We start from the raw sequence: 19,992 nt of genomic DNA, 5'->3' as shown, positions 1-19,992 counted from the left end.
CAAAAAACATAAAGCAAGCAAGGATTCTAATGTATCTTTTTTATGCTCAAGAAGTCTGTAACAACTACACACCCTGTATGCCCAAAATAAAATAGTGTTATAATTGACATACACTATCAGTTATAACCAGGGTCAACAAATATGCTAGCCCATGGCAAGTAGATTTTGCCAGGCTGTGAGCAGCTGCAGACTGGACAAATTCTGATCAGCCAGTCCTTCTTACTTAGCAATGTGCTGTGCACATATATGAAATTAAGAGGAGTCACTTAGGAGTCAAGGCTAGATAATAGGGATGAAACGTTCAACTCCTCTGCTTTATATTCGCTTATTAATCTTGTAGGTTTACTGTCTGGAGAGTGAGCGATAAATGGATGCTATAAAATGAAATACTTTTAAAAAGAATAGAAAAGAGCAAAATATGAACACAAACAGTGCTTCTGATTTTATGCCCAATCCATAGCTTCTTGTGGGTGCCCAGTTTATTAGGTTAGTGAACAGGGAGAGATACCATAAGGTGGTGTATGGAGGAGCTGAGTCCAGAATGAGGCAGGTGACCAGTGGTGTGCCTCAGGGCTCTGTGCTTGGGCCAATGTTGTTTAATTTGTATATAAATGATATAGGAAACGGCTTAAAGGGAGATATTCAGTTGTTTGCTGATGATGCAAAGTTGTGTAGTGCAATAAAAAATCAAGCTGATGTTGAAAGTTTGCAGGAGGATTTAAATAAGCTGGTAAAATGGGCAAAAGAAAATGGATGTCAGTTCAATGTGGAAAAGTGTAAAGTCTTGCATTTTGGGATTAAAAGATTGCCAGCTGTGTACTACATAGATGGAAAGGTACTCCAAGAGATTGATGAGGCTAGGGACTTAGGGGTATTGGTAGATAAGGAGATGAAGTTCAGAGGACACATTGCTAAGGTGTCCAAGATTGCACATAGGATTACTTGGTTGTTGAGGAACACACTGACATCCAGAGATAAAGAGGTTATTATTCCCCTTTATAAAGCATTGATACTTCCACATTTGGATTACTGTGCTCAGGTCTGGTCACCTGGATTCCTTGGAGATGAGGAGGCTGTGGAGAGGGTTCAGAGAAGAGTGACCAAGTTGGTGAGTGATATAAAAAATGTTCCCTACGTTGATAGATTGAGAGCTTGTGGATTGCAGAGATTGGTTGATAGGCGAAGAAGAGGGGATATGATAGAAACATTCAAATTACTAAAAGGTTTTTATAGGATTGATGCAGGGGAAATGTTTCAGCTGTGTGATAGTGATGGAAGAACAAGAGGTCATCTCTGGAAATTAAAGAAGAGTGTGGTTAACAAAGGTGTCAGAACAAGGTTTTTTGCCTGGAGGGTGGTGAATGAGTGGAATTCATTGCCTGACTTTGTTGTGAGCTCTTCATCTGTAAATGAATTCAAGAAGAGATATGACAGATATTGTTTTGCTAGTTTGGGTCTCCCGCGATGAGTCTACTGACTCCATGGAGATACCCGTAATAATAATAATAATAATAATAATAATAGGCTGCAATTTGGGAATTAGATAATGCAAACTATATTCTGTATACCAAAACAAAATGATCGTGCAACATGACAAAACATCATGCCAGCTGGAGTAGTTCCCAGTTAAACGAGGTAGTGTTTTCTTCAGGGAAGCTGAAAGAACAGTGAAAAGTCAATTAGAAGAATAAACTGAAACCCAAAAGAAATGAAGACTGACAATGTAAACCTTTCAGTGGGGGAAAAAAAAAAAAAGTGGAAATGGCAGATAAATTGAAGGAGCATCATCCTGACATAATTCCTGATCGAGACAAAAACAACTGAAATATGTGAAATACTCCTACACAATGCTATAAGATATGTATTCAGGCAACATTTTTAGGTAGTAGATGAATTTCATGGCCTGGTGTTAAACCATTGCCCTGCTTATTGGAAGCTAGAAGTGGCTTGAAAAAGTTCCATATTTGGTCTGTACAGCAGGGTTTCTGAAAAAAAATAATAAATTACAAATACAAATAAATAAATTATATACATATATATATATAGATTGATAAAAAATGAAAAAAAAAAATCCTTAGCCATCCATGGTACAATAATGTACTATAGGTTTGCAAATAACTTCCATAGTTGAGAGCAACATTAAAAAAAAGGCAGCTGACAAGTGCTGTCATCTCATGGTCCCTAATCCTAACATTATATTGTCTGATATAGTGTGGGTTCTATATGAAAAACCCAAGTTTCAAGGAGAAAAATCCGTTTGCCTGTACCAGAATTGACTAACTCGGGAATTGGTCAAAAAAATGTTCCTCTAGTCAGTGACCAGAATTGAACTTAGGTCATTCTTCAGGTAGCCCACACTGTTGATGCACACGCACCACTTCCATTGAGCTACACAGGCATCAAAAAGCGTAAATCTGCTAAAGAATTCCTATTGAGAACTGATTATTATCTTATGTGAAATTTTCGTAAATTCTGCACACACTCATAATTGGACTATAGAAGAGTTCAAATATTTACTAATAATAATCTGTTAATGCCTTTTATTCTCCAAAAGAACTATGTGAGGCTGTTAATCCTAACTTTTTTTGAAGACTGATGCCCAAACTCTATCCTTAAGTCATCACGGATAGTTGATCCAAGACTATTTGTGATCCAAATGCATTCAGGAAAGAGTGTATGGCAAACAATTTCTGCCATATTGTGGTTTCTAAAATATATTATTGCCTGAAATGGTGTGAGTTCTATAGTCTATCTTGATTTGAAGGGTTTAAAATCTTGAGTTTCCTGGACAAAATCCCCTTGTGCATGCCAACCAGTTGAAAAAAAAGGCCTAAAAATGTTTTTCTAGTTAGCAAATACATTTGAAACTTAGAATGGTCTTTCTTTCTTTCAGTCTAGTGCTAGAGAAGCAAATGCCACTTCCACACCCTAAAATATTTATTACTGATTTTTATTTTAAAAAAAAATGAATCAATGCATGAAATTGGGAGAAGATATCATTCAATTATACAAGACTACATGATATAGTTAAAACATGATCCAATTATTGGTGATAGATGAATCTCACTGTGAAATGCGAGGTCTGATGTGTCTTTATAAAGTACCATGTTTAGTCTCTAGATCACAATTTTTGGATTATCTAATCCTTAGCCCACCAGGGTAATTAATACTAATGTATCAAATGAGAACAGTCTTTTGTGGGTGGGATTCACATATAAGATGGGTATAAGTTTCTTAACATGATCTTGGCCAATAGCAAAAGCAACATAACTTATCTTAATATATTTTCCTTTAATGAATGAGATGGATAGATGGTGTAGTGACTGATCTTCAGAGAGGTGAAGCCTCCAGATAAGCATACAAAAAGCACATAACAGACCACTGACGAGAACTGGTGTGGCACGTCACCGAGCATCTGAGTGACCATATGACATCTGCTGATGTGCAATGAATAAATGGATGATGGATGTGAATTATTTTTTATCAAAGAAATTTTCTTTAATTATAAACAGTTTCTTGAATTTAAATAAAAAACAATTTAAATAACAATTTTTATATTAAATAGCATGTTTGTAGGAGAATTTGGTTTTGATTATCTCATTTTCTAATTACAAATACTACACTAAGCCATGCCTTACTTTAGAAGCAAAGTTTTAAATTATGTCAAAGAATATGAATCTCTTTCCTTCACTTATTTCATTATTTATTACTCTCAAAACCTAATCTATGAGAAGTAAATTACTATTAGATATTTTAGCTCCAACATATACTTGCATAACACTGAATTATGCCTGCTGCACTAATATCATATGAGCTCCCTTTTACAATGATAAAGGCCTGCAACTAATGCGACACTGATTCCACTAGATAACTAATGATCTTAGTGTGGATATATACCATGATGTCTGAGAGTCTCTCAATGGAAGATGGTGTATCTCCTACACATCTCACAGCATGTTCCAGAACCAACCATGTGTGTACATGGGAGGTTGGCAAATTGGCCAGTCATTAAAAATGATATCCTTTATTAATTTTTCAAACCCAATGTCATGACACATTATAGTTCTAGGAGACTGTCTCTGATTGAGAAGAGGTGTAACATATTACAAGTTTACATGGTTTGCTATGAGCTGCCAGTAGGTCACACCACCACACAAGTCGGTATATGCAATAGAGAACTTGATAAACATGCCCTCCATACAATGATACTACCTAATTTCTGAATGTAAGAAACCTGTGCACAAAGACCACATGCGTAGCTGAACAAATGTTTGATAACAGGAACTCTGCTCTGGAACTCCATATTTGTACACACGAAGCAAGAGTGAGTTCAGTGCAACACTGAAATATCATATCATTATTACACTTCCCCTTGCTTGTTACACTGAAATATCACTTGTCAATCAGCCTACACCCTTTGCTTACTATGAACATTTGTTTTCCACTCCATTTGGGGGTTGCCTATTCGCCACTCACTTTTGGCTGAGTTTATCTTAAGGTAGGTAGATCAGTCATATAGGACTGTAACTAAGGAAAATAGGGTTGGAAAAGTATATAAACGATCATTACCTGCTTACAGAAGGTAGCGATCGTTTATAAAGTACCATGTTTAGTCTCTAGATCACAATTTTTGGATTATCTAATCCTTAGCCCACCAGGGTAATTAATACTAATGTATCAAATGAGAACAGTCTTTTGTTCTCATTTGATACATTAGTATCAAATGAGAGGGAGTCTGGAAAATTCTAATAAACACCTAGAAACAAAAACGATATTACATTTGTATTTGCAATAACTAACTTTTTTTGTATTTGTAATAATGTTCTTTTTCTTTTTTGTGGTAATATCAGTTGCTTTAATATCATTTTAATTCTAAGTGTTTATCAGAACTTTCCATCCCCCCCCCCCCATATATATCATCATCATGTTCACTCATGGAGATGTAATCCAACGCAATAAAAGCTGCAGTAGATTACAACACAGAAATTATCTATAGAAGCATGGACAGAAAATGAAAGAAGAGCATAATCTAAAGGAACAGCTCAGAAGAAGGGAACTGATAACTGAATAAACCATATGAAGACCATATATACAGGAAACCAATAAAAACAAAAATAAAGGAAAAAAATGATCTCACTAAAACCAAAACTTAAAATGATTTAATTTTTAATGGAAATCATAAATACCAAAATTCACTGAATTTTATCTAGCGAGTACAAAATTATTACTATTAGTCTGAATCAGTTTGTCAATAAAAGTGAATCACATGCACATATTCTAGTCCTAAATTCCAAATTTTATTAATTTCCCGCTCAGACAAAGTGGAGATATCAAAATATAATTTGTATTATATCATTTTAGACACCTACATATGATCCAAGTGAAATGAAAAACTGAGATATTTTCAATTTATCCCAACTTTTTCATGAAGATTCTAAGTAATGAATTTCAATAATAAATTCTATCCAATCAGAGTTCAGATATTATTGTATGTATGGATGGGGAGAAAAAATGGACAAAACAAATTTAATAGATGTTTAGGACTTCAGTCAAACATGCTTAAAAATGGCACAAAAAAAACATGAAAGGAAGTGAAGGATCATACTGTTGGCAAAGATATCTTGAAGCATGTAAGATGTGAAACACACACAAGAAAAGCCAAGCTAAGAAGAGGAGGGGAAAAAAAAAAAGGTGGTCACCTTGCTTTCAGAATATGCATGTGAGAGAGGACTTTTTAAAACAGGTCATTATAAACTAGAAAGGGGGAGGGGGGGATGGAGTTCTGAAAAGATGCCAATTTTGAGGGATTCCTAGGTTCCAGAAGTATCAATAGTATTGATAGCTTAATGATAGGGTTCTAACATTAAGGTAGAGGAACAGAGGTGGAGTTCATCTATAATATTGAGGTCTCATCACCTTGGAAATCCTTTCTGAAGATGTACAAAGAATGTGTGTTCATTTTTATGTAAAGAATGTGGTATTGTCTGAACATCAGAAAGAATAGTGATTTGTGACCATATGTTGTATTTTTGAAAGGCCTTAAACATTACATATGATATTATTAATGTAAAGAACGTCTTTTCTGAGTGAGTTATCAGAAGAGCAAGCAAGATGTACATTGTGGACAAAAGTCTTGTCTTAACCCCTTTGCATTTCTGTGACTGATGGCACACAAACTATCAGTAAATGTAGGTTTTCCATTTACAGGAAGTCAGTAATTGCATCCATCCCATTATTTTTATGCTTCATGAAACCTACTGTTCAAAGACTAGAGACCACAGATATAAGAATTCTGAGAAAAACTGAGGAAGGAAACAGATAACATCAATTGCATCACCATATTAAAAATGGTAACAGCAGGGAGGAGCCTGACACTGCTAGCATTCAGGAATATGTGAGCAACACTAATCTCAGGTGATATGATCAATAAATAGAATGGGAGAGGAAAGATTAGCAAACCAGGTGTTTGACGGTATGACTGGAAAAAACAATGCCCAAAACATAAGTGGAAAGTTTCCCACTCGGTTACAATGTATATATACTCGACAAGAAATTAGATTCTTGCGTTAATCCTATATCCAAGCATAAGCATCAAGTAACTTCATGACTAGTCTACTATACAAAAATTGTTCTTCCCATAATGCAAAAATATTATGGAAAGGGATCACTACGCAGATTGGTTTCAACCTTTATTGAGGTCTCATCAGTGGGAGTCAGACCCAAGATTAGATAAGTATAATATCATGATATCAAAGACCTCATTATAGGCTGAAACTGGTCTGGGTAGTGACCTCTTCCCAGACTAGTCAGCAGCTTCTGTGTGAAAGTCAACTAGTCATGAAGTTACTTCATGCATATGCTTAAGTATAGGATTAAAACAAGAACATAATTTCTTGACAAGTTTTAATATACTGAAATATAAGATCTGACAATACTGGAGTCCTGATTAAATCATATACTAATTTGGAATAAAACTGTTGACAGGAAATTAGTAATAATGTAAACTTTTATTATTTTTTTTTCTAGTACTAACATAGTATCCTGTACACTCTTTGAGGAGTGCACATCAGGAATATGATGATGACGAAACCTTTTGAGGCATGATTCTAATACCCTGAGTCTTAAATGGACGTAAAATGATAATGCATTTTGGTTTGGCTTTATTCTACTGAGGAATCTAAGATATTTCTGAACAAAATCATCTCCATTTCAAGGATAAAATTTATTAATAAAAAAGAGTAAAATGGTTACTGTTCCTAGATACACTGATAAAACAGGAAGACGACAGAAAACTATCAGCCTGTAAACTACACTTAATAACATTTGAGCAGATTCCATGCTATTTTTCAATGAATTAATAGAGTACAGTGAGAGGCACTTAATTTGCTCTTTGTATTTTTAATTATAATAACTGAGAAGTCATCAGTACTACAAGATATACTACCTATCACAGGTCATAATACTGCAGCATTTCAAGTTCAGTGAAGGATACAAGATGGTAAGAGTTTGATTGATAATTATGTTTCCATATCAAAAGTATTTCAGTGACTCAATGTTTCTGAAGAACTCAAATGCAAAGGGAATTATGATTCTGTATCAGATGACAGAGACAAAACCAAAAATACATTCTTTAATGAATATATTTTGGTTTTGAAGAGAACAAGAACCATGTTAGGAAACGATAATTAAATATATCAAGTGTTTTAACCATAACTTATCAATTCCTGATATGTCACCTCAATGAGTGCAGAGAATACACTTTCTTTCACAATGATGAATAACTGAATTATTAATATAAATCCATACCAATAATAAATAACTGTGGAGAGAGCACCCTTGCGTCTCACCTGATTTCACATCAAATCATCTTACTGTAATGTTCCATTTACATAATATAATTGTAGGGTTTTGAATACCATCATTTTTTATTTTGCTTAAAATGCTTAAATGTGGAAAGGCAGCAGGAGTAGATGATATTTGACCAGAAATGCTGAAGTATGGTGGTATAAAAGTCTTACAGTGCCTGCACTGCATAGTTCAGAAAGCCTGGATAAAGGGAAAAATTCCCAATGATTGGAGTAGAGCTCTCATAGTACCCATATATAAAAAGGAAAATAAAACTGAATGTGAGAATTACAGAGGTATTTTCCTACTGCGTGTTCCTGGCAAGATCTATGCAAATATACTTGAGAAACGATTGAGAAGAATTGTGGAAGAAAAGCTGGGTGAAGAACAAGCTGGATTCAGGCCAAATAGAGGCTATCAGGATCAGATCTTCACTTTACGACAAATAGTCGAGAAAGCATGGGAATATAACAAAGATCTGTATTTAAGTTTTGTCAATTTGGAAAAGGCATATGACAAGATGCCAAGAGAGAAGCTATTCAATACGCTACAGTTATATGGTGTCAATGGGGCATTATATCAAGCAATACTTAGTCTTTATTTGAGTTGTAAGTCAGCAGTTAGAATTGAAGGAAGTACAGGAAGATGGTTTAATGTTAAATCTGGTGTGAGACAAGGATGTACATTATCCCCTCTGTTATTCATTGTCTATATGGATCACATTATGAAGGAAAATAGCATTAAACATGATCTCAAAATTGGAGATGTTAATCTCAGCTCTTTGCTTTATGTGGGCGATGTTATACTTCTAAATAAATCCGCTACAAGTCTTCAAGATTCTCTGACTAAATTGAATAACTGTTGTAATAGATATGGTATGAAGGTCAGCAATAAAAAGACAAAGACTATGAAAATAGGCAGAATCATTGAAAATGTCAACTGTGTTGTGAATGGAGAACCTGTGGAACAAGTAAAACACTTTAGCTACTTAGGCACGATTTTTAGTGAAGATGGTAAATTAAATATAAAAATAGACAACAGAATCAGCAAAGCTGGTATGGTGAATTGAATAAATTCATATGGAATAAGAGAGAAATTAGTCGGAACACTAAATTAGCTGTATACATGACAGTGTTCAAACCAGTTTTAACTTATGGATCTGAGAGCTGGGTCAGAAGTAAAACACTTGACCAAAGACTAGAGACCGCAGATATGAGAGTCCTGAGAAAGATTATAGGCATGAACAGGTGAACAGGTTTAATATGATATTGAAAGCAATATCATATTAAAAATGAGGATATTAGGAAAGAACTTGACATTGTCAGCATCCAGGAATGCGTTAGCAGAGCTATGGTCAGGTGGTGGTCACTTAAACAGAATGGGCAAAAAAAGATTAGCAAAACAAGTGTAGTGTTCTCTGCCAGGTTGGCAGCAAAACGATCTTGAGGAAGGCCAAGATATAGGTGGATTAATACTGTACAAAGTGCCTTAGACGATAGAAATATAAGATCTGATAATGTTGGATTCTTCACAAGTAACAGACTGATTTGGAGGAAAATTGTAGATAGGAAGTTAGTAATGATGTAATTTTTTTCATGTAGTACTATCATATCCTGTACACCCCTTGAGGGTACACGGCAGGAATTTGATGATGATGATGTTTTGAATACAATATAATTTCTGTTGATGCCTTGTCACATGCCTTTTCCAGATCTACAAAACTGAAATTCAGATCTTTGTTAGGTTCTCATGATTTCTCAATGATTTATCTTAAAGTGAAAATCTGATCCTGAAACTTTTATGCAATTCCCACCCACGAAAGAGTGCAAACCTATAGTACATTATACAATGGGTGAGCTAAAGATTTCTTTTTTCTATTTTAATAAGTTTATATATATTTTGTACTATGAACTTATTTCAAGCCACTTCAGGCCTGTAATAAGCAGAGCAGTCATCTCATACTAGGCAATCAAATTCATCTCCCATCAAGAGCCAATTACAAACATTCATGACAAGATTGAATGGATTCAAACCTTAGCCTGTTGGTTGGAGAGCATTTGGTAACCACCTAGCCAACTAGGCTGGAAAGACTTGCCTGAATTCAGCTTGTTAGTCTCCAAGTTTCCCTTCCACAATTTTTTCTTTGCATAAATCCTATCAGGAACATTCAGCACAAAAAATCCTCTATAATTCCCAAACTCATTCCCTATCTGCTTTTAATAGTTGGGTACTATTGAGAGCTATATTTCAAACATTCAGAATATTCAGCCTTCTGAATTATACAGTGCAGCTATTTTTTATTTTTATTTTTATACCTTTATATTTGAGTATTTCTGATCAAATATCATCTACTCCAGCTGCCTTTCCACATGTCAGGTGTTTGATGGAAAACCATAACTAGGAAAAAAAAACAAAAAACATTTGCATTATTTAGCAACTGCACTAAACAGCAAAACAATCCTTCATAACTTAGTGAGAACATCAAATTCCTGATATACATGTACTTTCAAGGAGATACTATGTATAGGATACTATGACAATACAACTTGAAAGTATGCATTATTGCTAATTTCTTATTATACTTTTCTTCCAAATTAATCTGTTTTCTGTCAGGACTCTAATATTGTATGAGACCTTTAATTTTGTTCTCTTCTAAGAAACTCTAACTGCATGAATCCACCTAGACATGAGCCTTCACCTGGGTCTTTTTCCTGCCATACCAGCATCAAAAAATACCTGCTTTTATAGTTCTTTATTATCATCAAAGTCTGGCTTGGCACAGCATGAAATAGATACACACCACAACATCCTATGGTATGAAACACACTTACAGGCCATAGGATGTTGGTATAAATTTGAACATTTGCTCAAAGAAAGTGCTGAGGCTTTACTTCACTGTCCAAATTTAAATCGGAACAACTGCCTATCTCTAAGATATGGGAAAGTCACATTCTAATCACACATCAGTAATTTTTATTTTATTTTTTATTATTTTTTTTAACAGAGCTAATGAATTATCAATATTTCCTCTGTTATACTGTTGTGTTGTTTTATGCATAACATTGCAATACTCTTACCTTTTCAAAGCATATATTGTTTGTCACTGAAGATAGCCTGTAATATTCAGACTGAAATAGGTCTGAATATTACAGGTCACTGTCCTTAAATAAACAGTATTACTTATTCCTTGTGTTTTTTATGTGTATTCAAGAAAATCCCAATAACTTGTACTGAATTTATTTATTTATGTTTTTTTTTTTTTTTTATGTATCTTCCATCCACAAAAAGTTGAGAAACTTTAGTGGCTAATTGTGAGTGGACTAAGGAATTTTATTTATCATTTGCTTATTATTACTGATTTCTTTCAATGTCCGGAAACTCTAGAAACCAAACATGAAACTTTTTCCAATAAGAAAAATAGTGGCGGTGTAACACAGAATAATGATATTCATCTTCTATCTAAAAGATGAGCAAACATCCATATCCACAGTGGGAATTAAACCCACTGTCTGTTAGATGAAGAGTAGATACATTATAGTCAACAAAAAAGGCAAATTTAAGAATATAAATTATCCATAAAGAAATTATATTAACATTTCCAACTTTGATACAGGTTTTATGCCACATTCCTTTGTAATGTGATCCATACACATGATGAATAGCAATGAAGATAGTGTACACCCATGATTCACACCTGATTTTACATCAATCTTCCTGTTCCTCTTTCAATTATAACTGCTGACTAACAACTCAAATACAGACTTGTATAAATTGGTGTATTCTGAAAACCTTTTTTCTTGGAACCTTGTTATATGCCTTTTCCAGATCTATAAAACTCAAATACTTTCTGTAATATATCATGTGATTTCTCAAATATTTGTCTTAAATCTGATCCTGACAACTCCTATTTGTCCCAAACTTAGTTTGTTCTTCTCTAAATTTCCCTCTTACAATTTTTCACTTTCCTAGGAATTTCTCTACTGAGGAACACTTACAAGAAAAATTTCTGTTATTTCTCGCTTTTTTTTTTTCCTTCTCAAAGATTGGCACTATGAGAGTTCTATACCAATCATAAAAAAAGTCGCAGTCACTATAAAATTTTTATACCTCCATATTTGATTTCTGGTTGAATATCATTTATTTTAGCTGCATTTCCATATCTGAGGTTTCTGGTGATTTTTTTTTCCTACCTATAGTATTAATATGTACTATAGGTAGGGAAAAAACTGCATTGCTCTTAAATGTTTTTGGCCACTGTTTCACCACTTCTTGTTTTAGCAATCATTCAAAATAATTACCTCAGACAACTAGAATATCTTCATCTTCAGTTTTCATGTCACCTGTCATGCAAATCCTTTTACCAAATTCTTTCCTCCATCTCTTAGCTTCTACAGAACAGTCTGCAGGATATTTTGTTACATTCCTGATATTCCTCTTCAATGTTCTTATCAAAGTTTTCCCAAAACGTATGTTTAGCTACTTTTACACACACTGCTTTGCTTTTTTTATATTTTTCTCTATATTCTCTTAGGGCATATGCAATCTTATTTGCTAGGATCTTTTGATATGCTTTTTTTTCCCTCTGACTTCCTCAGTCCATCATGGAATTCTAGTAGACAAGATCCTTGTAGACAACTTCAGACTCTGCCTTTAGTCTCCAGGATTTGATTATTGTTTTCACACTCTCTCTTTTTAATAATATGTGTATGTTCAAGTCTACAGTTCACTTCTGAGAGCTGCTCCAACTTTTTTACATACTTTTTTGAATATGATATTCAATTGTATTTTGATCAAATCTAGAGGATGATCACTTCGTATTTTAAATCCTCTGTATACTTTTGTATCCTGACCCAGCTTGAATATATCATATTTATAGGAAACGAGACTTATTTCTGTCATCTTCTCTCCACATGAATTTGTACACATCATTATGTTGGAACATGGCATTGGTAATGGCTAGCTAATATCCTGAAAGAAATCCAGTAGGTGCTTACCATCATTAGCTTTGCTCTTGTTGTCCAAAAACATTTCTATATGTCTGGTTTTCATTTCTGTTCTACTGCTTAGATCTCCAACAAGGACAAACTTTTCTTTTTTTCTTTGTCAGCAGCCTTCTCTAATAAATCACAAAATTCCTCCAATTTGATGTTTGTTTTGGTATTACCAATTATGTTGATGTGGAATTTTTCTAGTTCCTCTGCCAGTTCCATTGCTTTTCTATGATACTTGTTATGTTGATGGTACCTATCTTGAATTCTTCTGATGCCTAATTAGTTTGTCCCAGTAGTTGACATTTCGCTGTTCACTCTGTTTCCCTGACAAAAAGCAAAGTTAATCAACTTTGACTCTTAAGTAACACTGACAAGATTCCAATATGCAAATAACACATAAAAATGTAACTAATTCAACACTGTAATTTAATAGTCTCACAAATGATAAGATCTTAGAACAGGTGAATTCATTTAACTACCTAGGATGTATGATCACATATGAAAATGAAAAAGATATAAACATAAAAATTGCAAAATATTTAAAAATAACAGGTGTAATTAACTCTATATTTAAACCAAACCTAGTTCAAAAACACACCAGGCTAAAAGTATACAATACATTAGCCCTATCGGTCTTAATGTATGGAAGCGAAATCTGGACAATAAAACTAAAAGACAAACAAAGATTAACAACAGCAGAAATGAAGTTTATGAGAAAAACTGCAAAGCATACCCTATTTGATCACAAAAGAAACGAAGATATTATGAAAGAATTAAACCAAGAACCAGTAATAGAAAAAATTAAAAAATATAAACATAAATGGATAGAACACGTTCAAAGAATGAAAACAGAAAGATTACCAAAACAAGCCTTAAAGTACAAGCCATTATTTAAAAGAAAACCAGGACATCCTCTTAAACGATTCAACGATGACTTCTAAGGCCGGAACAGGCCGTGCTAGGCCTAAATCCTTGATACACATGATGATGATGATGACGAATGATAAGTTTAACTTGATAAGAAATTATATTCTTCTATATTCCTTATCCAAGTTTAAGTAAATCAAGTTTGCACATGAAGTATCTTCATGACTAGGCTATTTGTATGTGGAGGCTAATGACTTCACATCAATTGTTAGTATCTCATAATGAAAAGCACACCTCCTTTCGGATGTGTATAATGCAATGCAATATGGAAAGGGCCACTGCCGAGACTGGTTTCGACATGTCACTGGTTTCTGAGTGATCTAAGATCATTCTAAATCTCACTGAGTAATCCTCCTGGAGAATCACTATTAAATTTATCACTCCTGACCTGAATCATTCCAGGACAGGAAACTCAGTGGTGGCTCCATTCAGTGACAGGCAAAAAACCAGCCACTGAGCAGAACCTCTCTAATCCTCTGGAAACAAGCTACCACCAGTGAAAGCCAGACCTATTATTAAAATACTCTGAATCAGAGATACTTGAAAGTTTTTTCATTTTGTTATAAGTTAAATTAAACTTGGCAAAAAATTATATTCTTGTTTAATCCTTTATCCAAGTGTAAGCAAACCAAGTTTGTGCATGAAATATCTTCACAACCAGGCTACTGTATTGTAGATTCTTATTTGTGTGAGTGTATTTGTACATAATTGTGTTTAAAAATTTTATTTATAATGCCTGCTACTTTTAAAAAGTTTGATAGTTCTATATCTGCTTCATTTTCATGTGACATTGTGCATCCTAAATATTTGAATGTATTTACTTGCTCTATTATTTTGTTGTTTATTACTATTTTGCTTCTTATTGGGTTAGCACCTTTGAAGGCCAGAACTTTTGGTTTTATCTGTTGATATTTCCATACCATATGTTTTTATCAGTTTATTTAGACTGTATAATGATTTTTGTAGTTCATCTTCATTGCTTAAAGGATTATTTGGTCATCAGCAAAGAGTAGAGTAGCTAATCTGTTGTTAATTGTTTATCTTGAACCCTCCTTCATTAGTTATCTTCCATTCTTTAATGATTTTATCTATGTATATATTAAATAAAACAGGTGAGAGAGGGCAACCCTGATGTACTCTTCTATTTATTGGTTTTCAGCTTGATGTTAAATTTTCAAGATATTTTATTATCTTGATATATATTAAATAAGGCTCTAAAGAGTTGGTTTGGTATTTTATATTCTTCCAGGATTTCCCATAGTTTTTCTCTGATATTTTTATCAAATTCTTTGGTGTAATCTATAAAAGCTATGTTGTTTCTGTGTTCATTTCTCTGTGTTTTTCAATTAGTAATTTTGCATGTCCTCTGAAGTGAACAAAATAGCTCAATAGATCATTCAGATAAGAAATGCAAGAATATGGTTAGCTCTTGATAATGATTTGACAGGACCACATCTGAACTACTGAGTACCAATTTGGTCATCTGGGTTTCTTAGGAATGTGGAACAAACAGAGAGAATTCAGAGGTGAGTGACCAAAATTGTGCCTGGTTGATGAAGTGCCTCTTATGAGGATAGACTGAAGGTTTGTGGTTACAAAGTTTAGCCGACAGGCAGAAAAAAGGGAATATTACTGAAATGCATAAGTTACTGAAGAGATTTTATTAGAGTAAATTCTAAAAAATTCCAATATATAACATATCGATGTTTTGGTTAGATAGTGGTGAACAAATGGAACAGGTTGCCAGAGATAATTATAAGTGCTTGTGAGCGAATGGGTAGAATGAGAGAAATATGATATGAACTGTGCAGATAAGAGTTAGCATGGGCTTTCTGTGATAAATCTTTGGACATCATGGAGATGCCCAGTAATAATAATATTTCAAATGTTACATAATAATAACAGGTGTGTCATATTCCAAAATTTAATGACATATCATCTTCACAATCTAAAGCAGATTTTACAAAGTATAAAAAAATAATCTAACATAAATATTACATGTTAATGATAAATGGAATCAAAGAGTGACTGAGCATATATGTGCATACATGCTGAGAGAGAGGAACAGATGGCAATGATACTAACCTTTAATAAATCATCTGCATCTGGCCTCTGCTGGGGATCTTTTTTAAGGCACAATGAGATAAAATCATTAAATTCTTTAGACCTAAAAAATGTACACTATTATTTAATACTCAGAGAAAACTATCAGTAGCAGTTATGCCTAATACAATTATTATATTTATAGCCATATTTTCCCCATTCTCCTCTCTCTTTTTTTTTTTTTTTTTTTCCCCCAAACATTTATAGAAGTATATTAAGAATTGTACATATAAACTCAATAAAACTTAGGTTAGATTCATACCCAAGAACTAAATGCATTCATGGCAACTCCATTGAGTCATTACCTGATACATCCAGCATGATGTACAGCTAGTGATACATTTTACTGTCAATTACTGTTAACAGTAATTAACTTTAATGAAAGTACAGATATATCATACTGAAAACAGCAATACATCATCAATGTGTAAAAACAAGCAAATCAAAGAACAGGAATACAAGGTACATACAACAGGCGGTTTACCAATTAAAAAATGGTTGCTGCGAGCTAGAAATTAATTTTAATAAATAATATTAAGACTATTTTTGATATTTACATAAAATAAGAATACTCCAAACTTTTGAGAGAGAGAGAGAGAAAGACAATCATTCCAATTCAGGTCAATGTAAAAGGGTTTCACAACTTTCTCTGAAAAGTTGTTCATATTAAAAACTGCTTCTATGGAGAAGATGAGCTTTGTCCCACCAGATACTGTATTTAGTGCCAATACAATGCTGTGCCAGACCAGAATTTTGAGGTCTCACATATTCAACTATAATACTGATATTCATAAATTGTCCCCCTCCCCCCCCAAAAAAATGGCTTACCTGCCCAAAGTATGTCAAGCTACATTCACAAGGAATTTGGTAATAAATTTTGTAGATGGCAACAGATGAGAAATTTTGTTGATAAGAAAATATGTGAGAATAAGGTGATACTTCAAAATTCTGCCAACAGGTTCAGAGATACCAAAAATATACAGGATTGGAACCCTGTGGTTTGCTGAAGAGTCCTTAGGTGTTGGAACACAGGAGTCAATTATCTGATGAATTTTATGAGGGTTGTAACTATTTAATTCAATTAAAGTTTTGATAGTGAGAAGTTCTTGTTGTAAGCTTAAGGGAGAGAAGAATGCACATTATGTGCTCTATTAATAAGATAACACCAATTTTCACACCTCTCAAAAAATAGGAGCTAGGAAAATTATTAAAAACAAAACAAAATATAGGTAATGAAGATATTACAAGAGTTTGATATATCCCTAATTCATTGTTTGACTTGGGTCTCAATACCCAAAAATGGTTATTCCTAATTAGCAGAATTGAGAGCAAGATAACACCATTATAGAACTAGGACTGATGCCAACAAATTACAGACAGTCTATACCTCTAAAGTAGTCATTAAGGTAATGAAGAGACTGTTTAGGATCTATATCCAGAGGTAGATAAGTGGCACTGATCTTTTATAGAAGAGAGTATGGATTTGTTCAAAGCATGGCTTGCTTTAGCAATATGCTCACATTTTGGATAACAGTAGAGTTTAATAATGGATATACCATGATACTACTAGATTTTGACAAGGCACATATTTTATATAATAGTCTCCACATTGGAGGCTATGATATAAACTCAAGGGGATGGATATGCAAAATAGGTTTGTGACATGAACAGAAGAGCAGTAAAGTAATTTTTATTTGTAAGTCAGCAGCGACCGACCACTAATTCAGAGCTTCAAACCAAGTGTTGAATTAAAACTTAATTAAAGGGGCCTTTAATTGGTGGAATTTACAATGGTGGATGAAGAAAGAAGGCAGTGGATTAAGAGGTTGGGTTATATAATAAAATTTGGTAAGTGATGTATGGAGGAATAGGAGAGGAACAGACAATAACAGAGAGAGAGAATATATGTTATATGGATTAGAAGATATTAGGTTGGAATTGGAAAGATATTTGGTCTTTCCTGCCCCCCCACACCCAACCCACAGACATTTAACCTGTTGTCTCTTTCCATACTTCCTTGTGTCATGCTTACTTAACATTAATAAGCCATGCCTCACCAAACCTCTCCTACATTCCATTTAATCTCTTAACATATATCCCATTTTCTCTCTCTCCCTTCCTTTGAGCATTACTTATTTCTCTCCTTATTCTTCCAACCCCCTCATAAAATTATATCCAGTTAGCACATAACCAACTTCTTATCCAGTCCTCCTTTTCAATGGTCAGTATCATAAACTATTTATTAATTTAAGGTAAGACTTCCTTCAACAATGGTTTAATTTAACACTCAGCACTCCACTGCTAACCTTCAAATAATATATTCAAAACACTTCGACACACATAAGAAGCTGTCATCCAAAGTATTTTTTTAAGTTAACCCTCCCTGAAACTTTTGATTCCAAAAAAACTTTTGCATAATTAAAAGATTCTATTTTAAAAATCATACCATTTTGAGGGCTGATCCAGGGTAGGAGGATCAGATTTCTGTATCTTCAAAAGAACTCGCATTGGACTAAGTTCATGGTTTGGTGGATCCATCTGAGCAAATTCAATGAGAGTTATTCCGAGACTCCATATATCTGCTTTATAGTCATAAAGATTGTCTCGAAACGTCTCACATAATACTACTTCTGGTGCCATCCTAATATACATATAAAAAAAAAATTTTAACTTTAAAAAAAATCAATACTTTTTCTAAGGGACAAACAAACAATAATGAAATATTATAGAAACAACACAAATGTTTGCATATCGTTATCAAATATTATTCAATCTCCATGAAGAACTAGACACTGCAGGAGGCTCATACTTGGCCTTAAACTTATTTACTGACAATAACTCAGTACTTTCAGATGTGTTCCATTCATTTATCAAGGCAAACAATGTAGTCTTTTGTCTTTTTTAGTAATTCACTATGAGTAGATTTGCATGAATAATAAGTAACCAAGTTTTAACTTGTCGACATTTTTTTTTTTTTTATTAATATCAGATGCATTTCTTCAACATGTTTCACTGTCAATATGCCTGACAGCATCTTTAGGTTATTTAACATAAGTAAAAAACCAACAAAAAACTAAGTTTCCCATCAGTCGCTATTTCTATAAATGGAAAAGAATGGAATGACAGTTTAATCGCATGTATCATTAAGCAGGTTAAGTGCAATCTCTACACTGTTGTGTAAATTCTGTATGTGATTGCTGGCATAGGAGAGGAGTCTTGATTGTTACACATATTAATTAATGATTTTCAAATATCGTGAAGGATCCTTGATTTCCATTTAGTGTACTTTTTGAGTGAATGACCTCAGAAGAATCTTGAACAATCTGTTGAAGCGATTTTCTTCTAAGTAAGGAATGTAAGATGCTTGCCAAATTACTGTGTGATGTACTTTGAGGATGTGCACTGTGAGTGTTTTATTTTACTTCCCTTTTATTTTCAACATTGCTTACATGTTCTTTTTTTTTTTTTTGGGGGGGGGGGATTTCAAAACTTCTCCCAGTAAAATCTCCCTACTCACCACTGTCATTCTTAACATCCCAATAATCCTTTACATGTCTCCTGAAAACCAACCCAAAATATGCCATCACTAGCCTCATCAATTTTTTGCAATTAGTCACAATATTGATGGTAAAAACCTTGATGGTAAAAAAAAGAGGACCTCCAGGTCTAAGGATGCTATTTTAGATGTTGATGAGACTAATTGTGCAAAAGGAATTACAGAGCCAGCATCTAGCAGTGCAAAGGACTGTAGCAAATGTACACAAAATTTGATAAATGGAGTAACTGTTAGTGCATCTCTTTTTCTTGTCCACCAGTAGTCAAGGATATGGTGTTTAGAAACAATGTTAAATGCTATGTTTGTTTAATGTATGCCTCAGGCTTTCAGAAAAACATATGGTATGAAGTTATGGTGTCATCTTTTGTTTAACTACATATATATAAGGAGGATTTATTTATGTGTAGGAAATGTAAACTAATTGAACAAATGATATGTGAAAACATAAGCCAGAATATGCATGTAAATGGGAATGATTCTGTGATGAGTGAAGAATGAAAGTGCGGTAATGAGATTTTAGGGCACTCTGGAGCTCACCGCAAATGGCACAGAGTGAGGTTGTGGTGTTGG

The 19,992-nt window shown here is 33.7% G+C and overlaps 1 protein-coding gene across 1 annotated transcript in view; it reads right to left on the bottom strand.

Moving 5' to 3' along the window:
- Positions 1-19,992, bottom strand: part of LOC150106355 (serine/threonine-protein kinase 10-like) — a 413,234-nt gene that overhangs the window by 311,053 nt on the left and 82,189 nt on the right. The window contains exons 5-6 of the mRNA XM_090393096.1: positions 18,313-18,507; positions 15,849-15,930 (exon numbers count right to left, since the gene is read on the bottom strand). Of these exons, the coding sequence (XP_090249222.1) occupies positions 15,849-15,930; positions 18,313-18,507 (277 nt within the window). The remainder of the gene's footprint in view (positions 1-15,848; positions 15,931-18,312; positions 18,508-19,992) is intronic.

This window comes from Typopeltis vanoorti, chromosome 5, assembly GCF_054136105.1.
Source record: "Typopeltis vanoorti isolate ZY-2024b chromosome 5, IOZ_Tvanoo_1.0, whole genome shotgun sequence".
NCBI classification, from domain to species: Eukaryota; Metazoa; Arthropoda; class Arachnida; order Uropygi; family Thelyphonidae; genus Typopeltis; species Typopeltis vanoorti.
The sequence above is the reverse complement of the archived record's forward strand: the minus strand, read 5'-3'. Positions and strand labels throughout refer to the sequence as shown.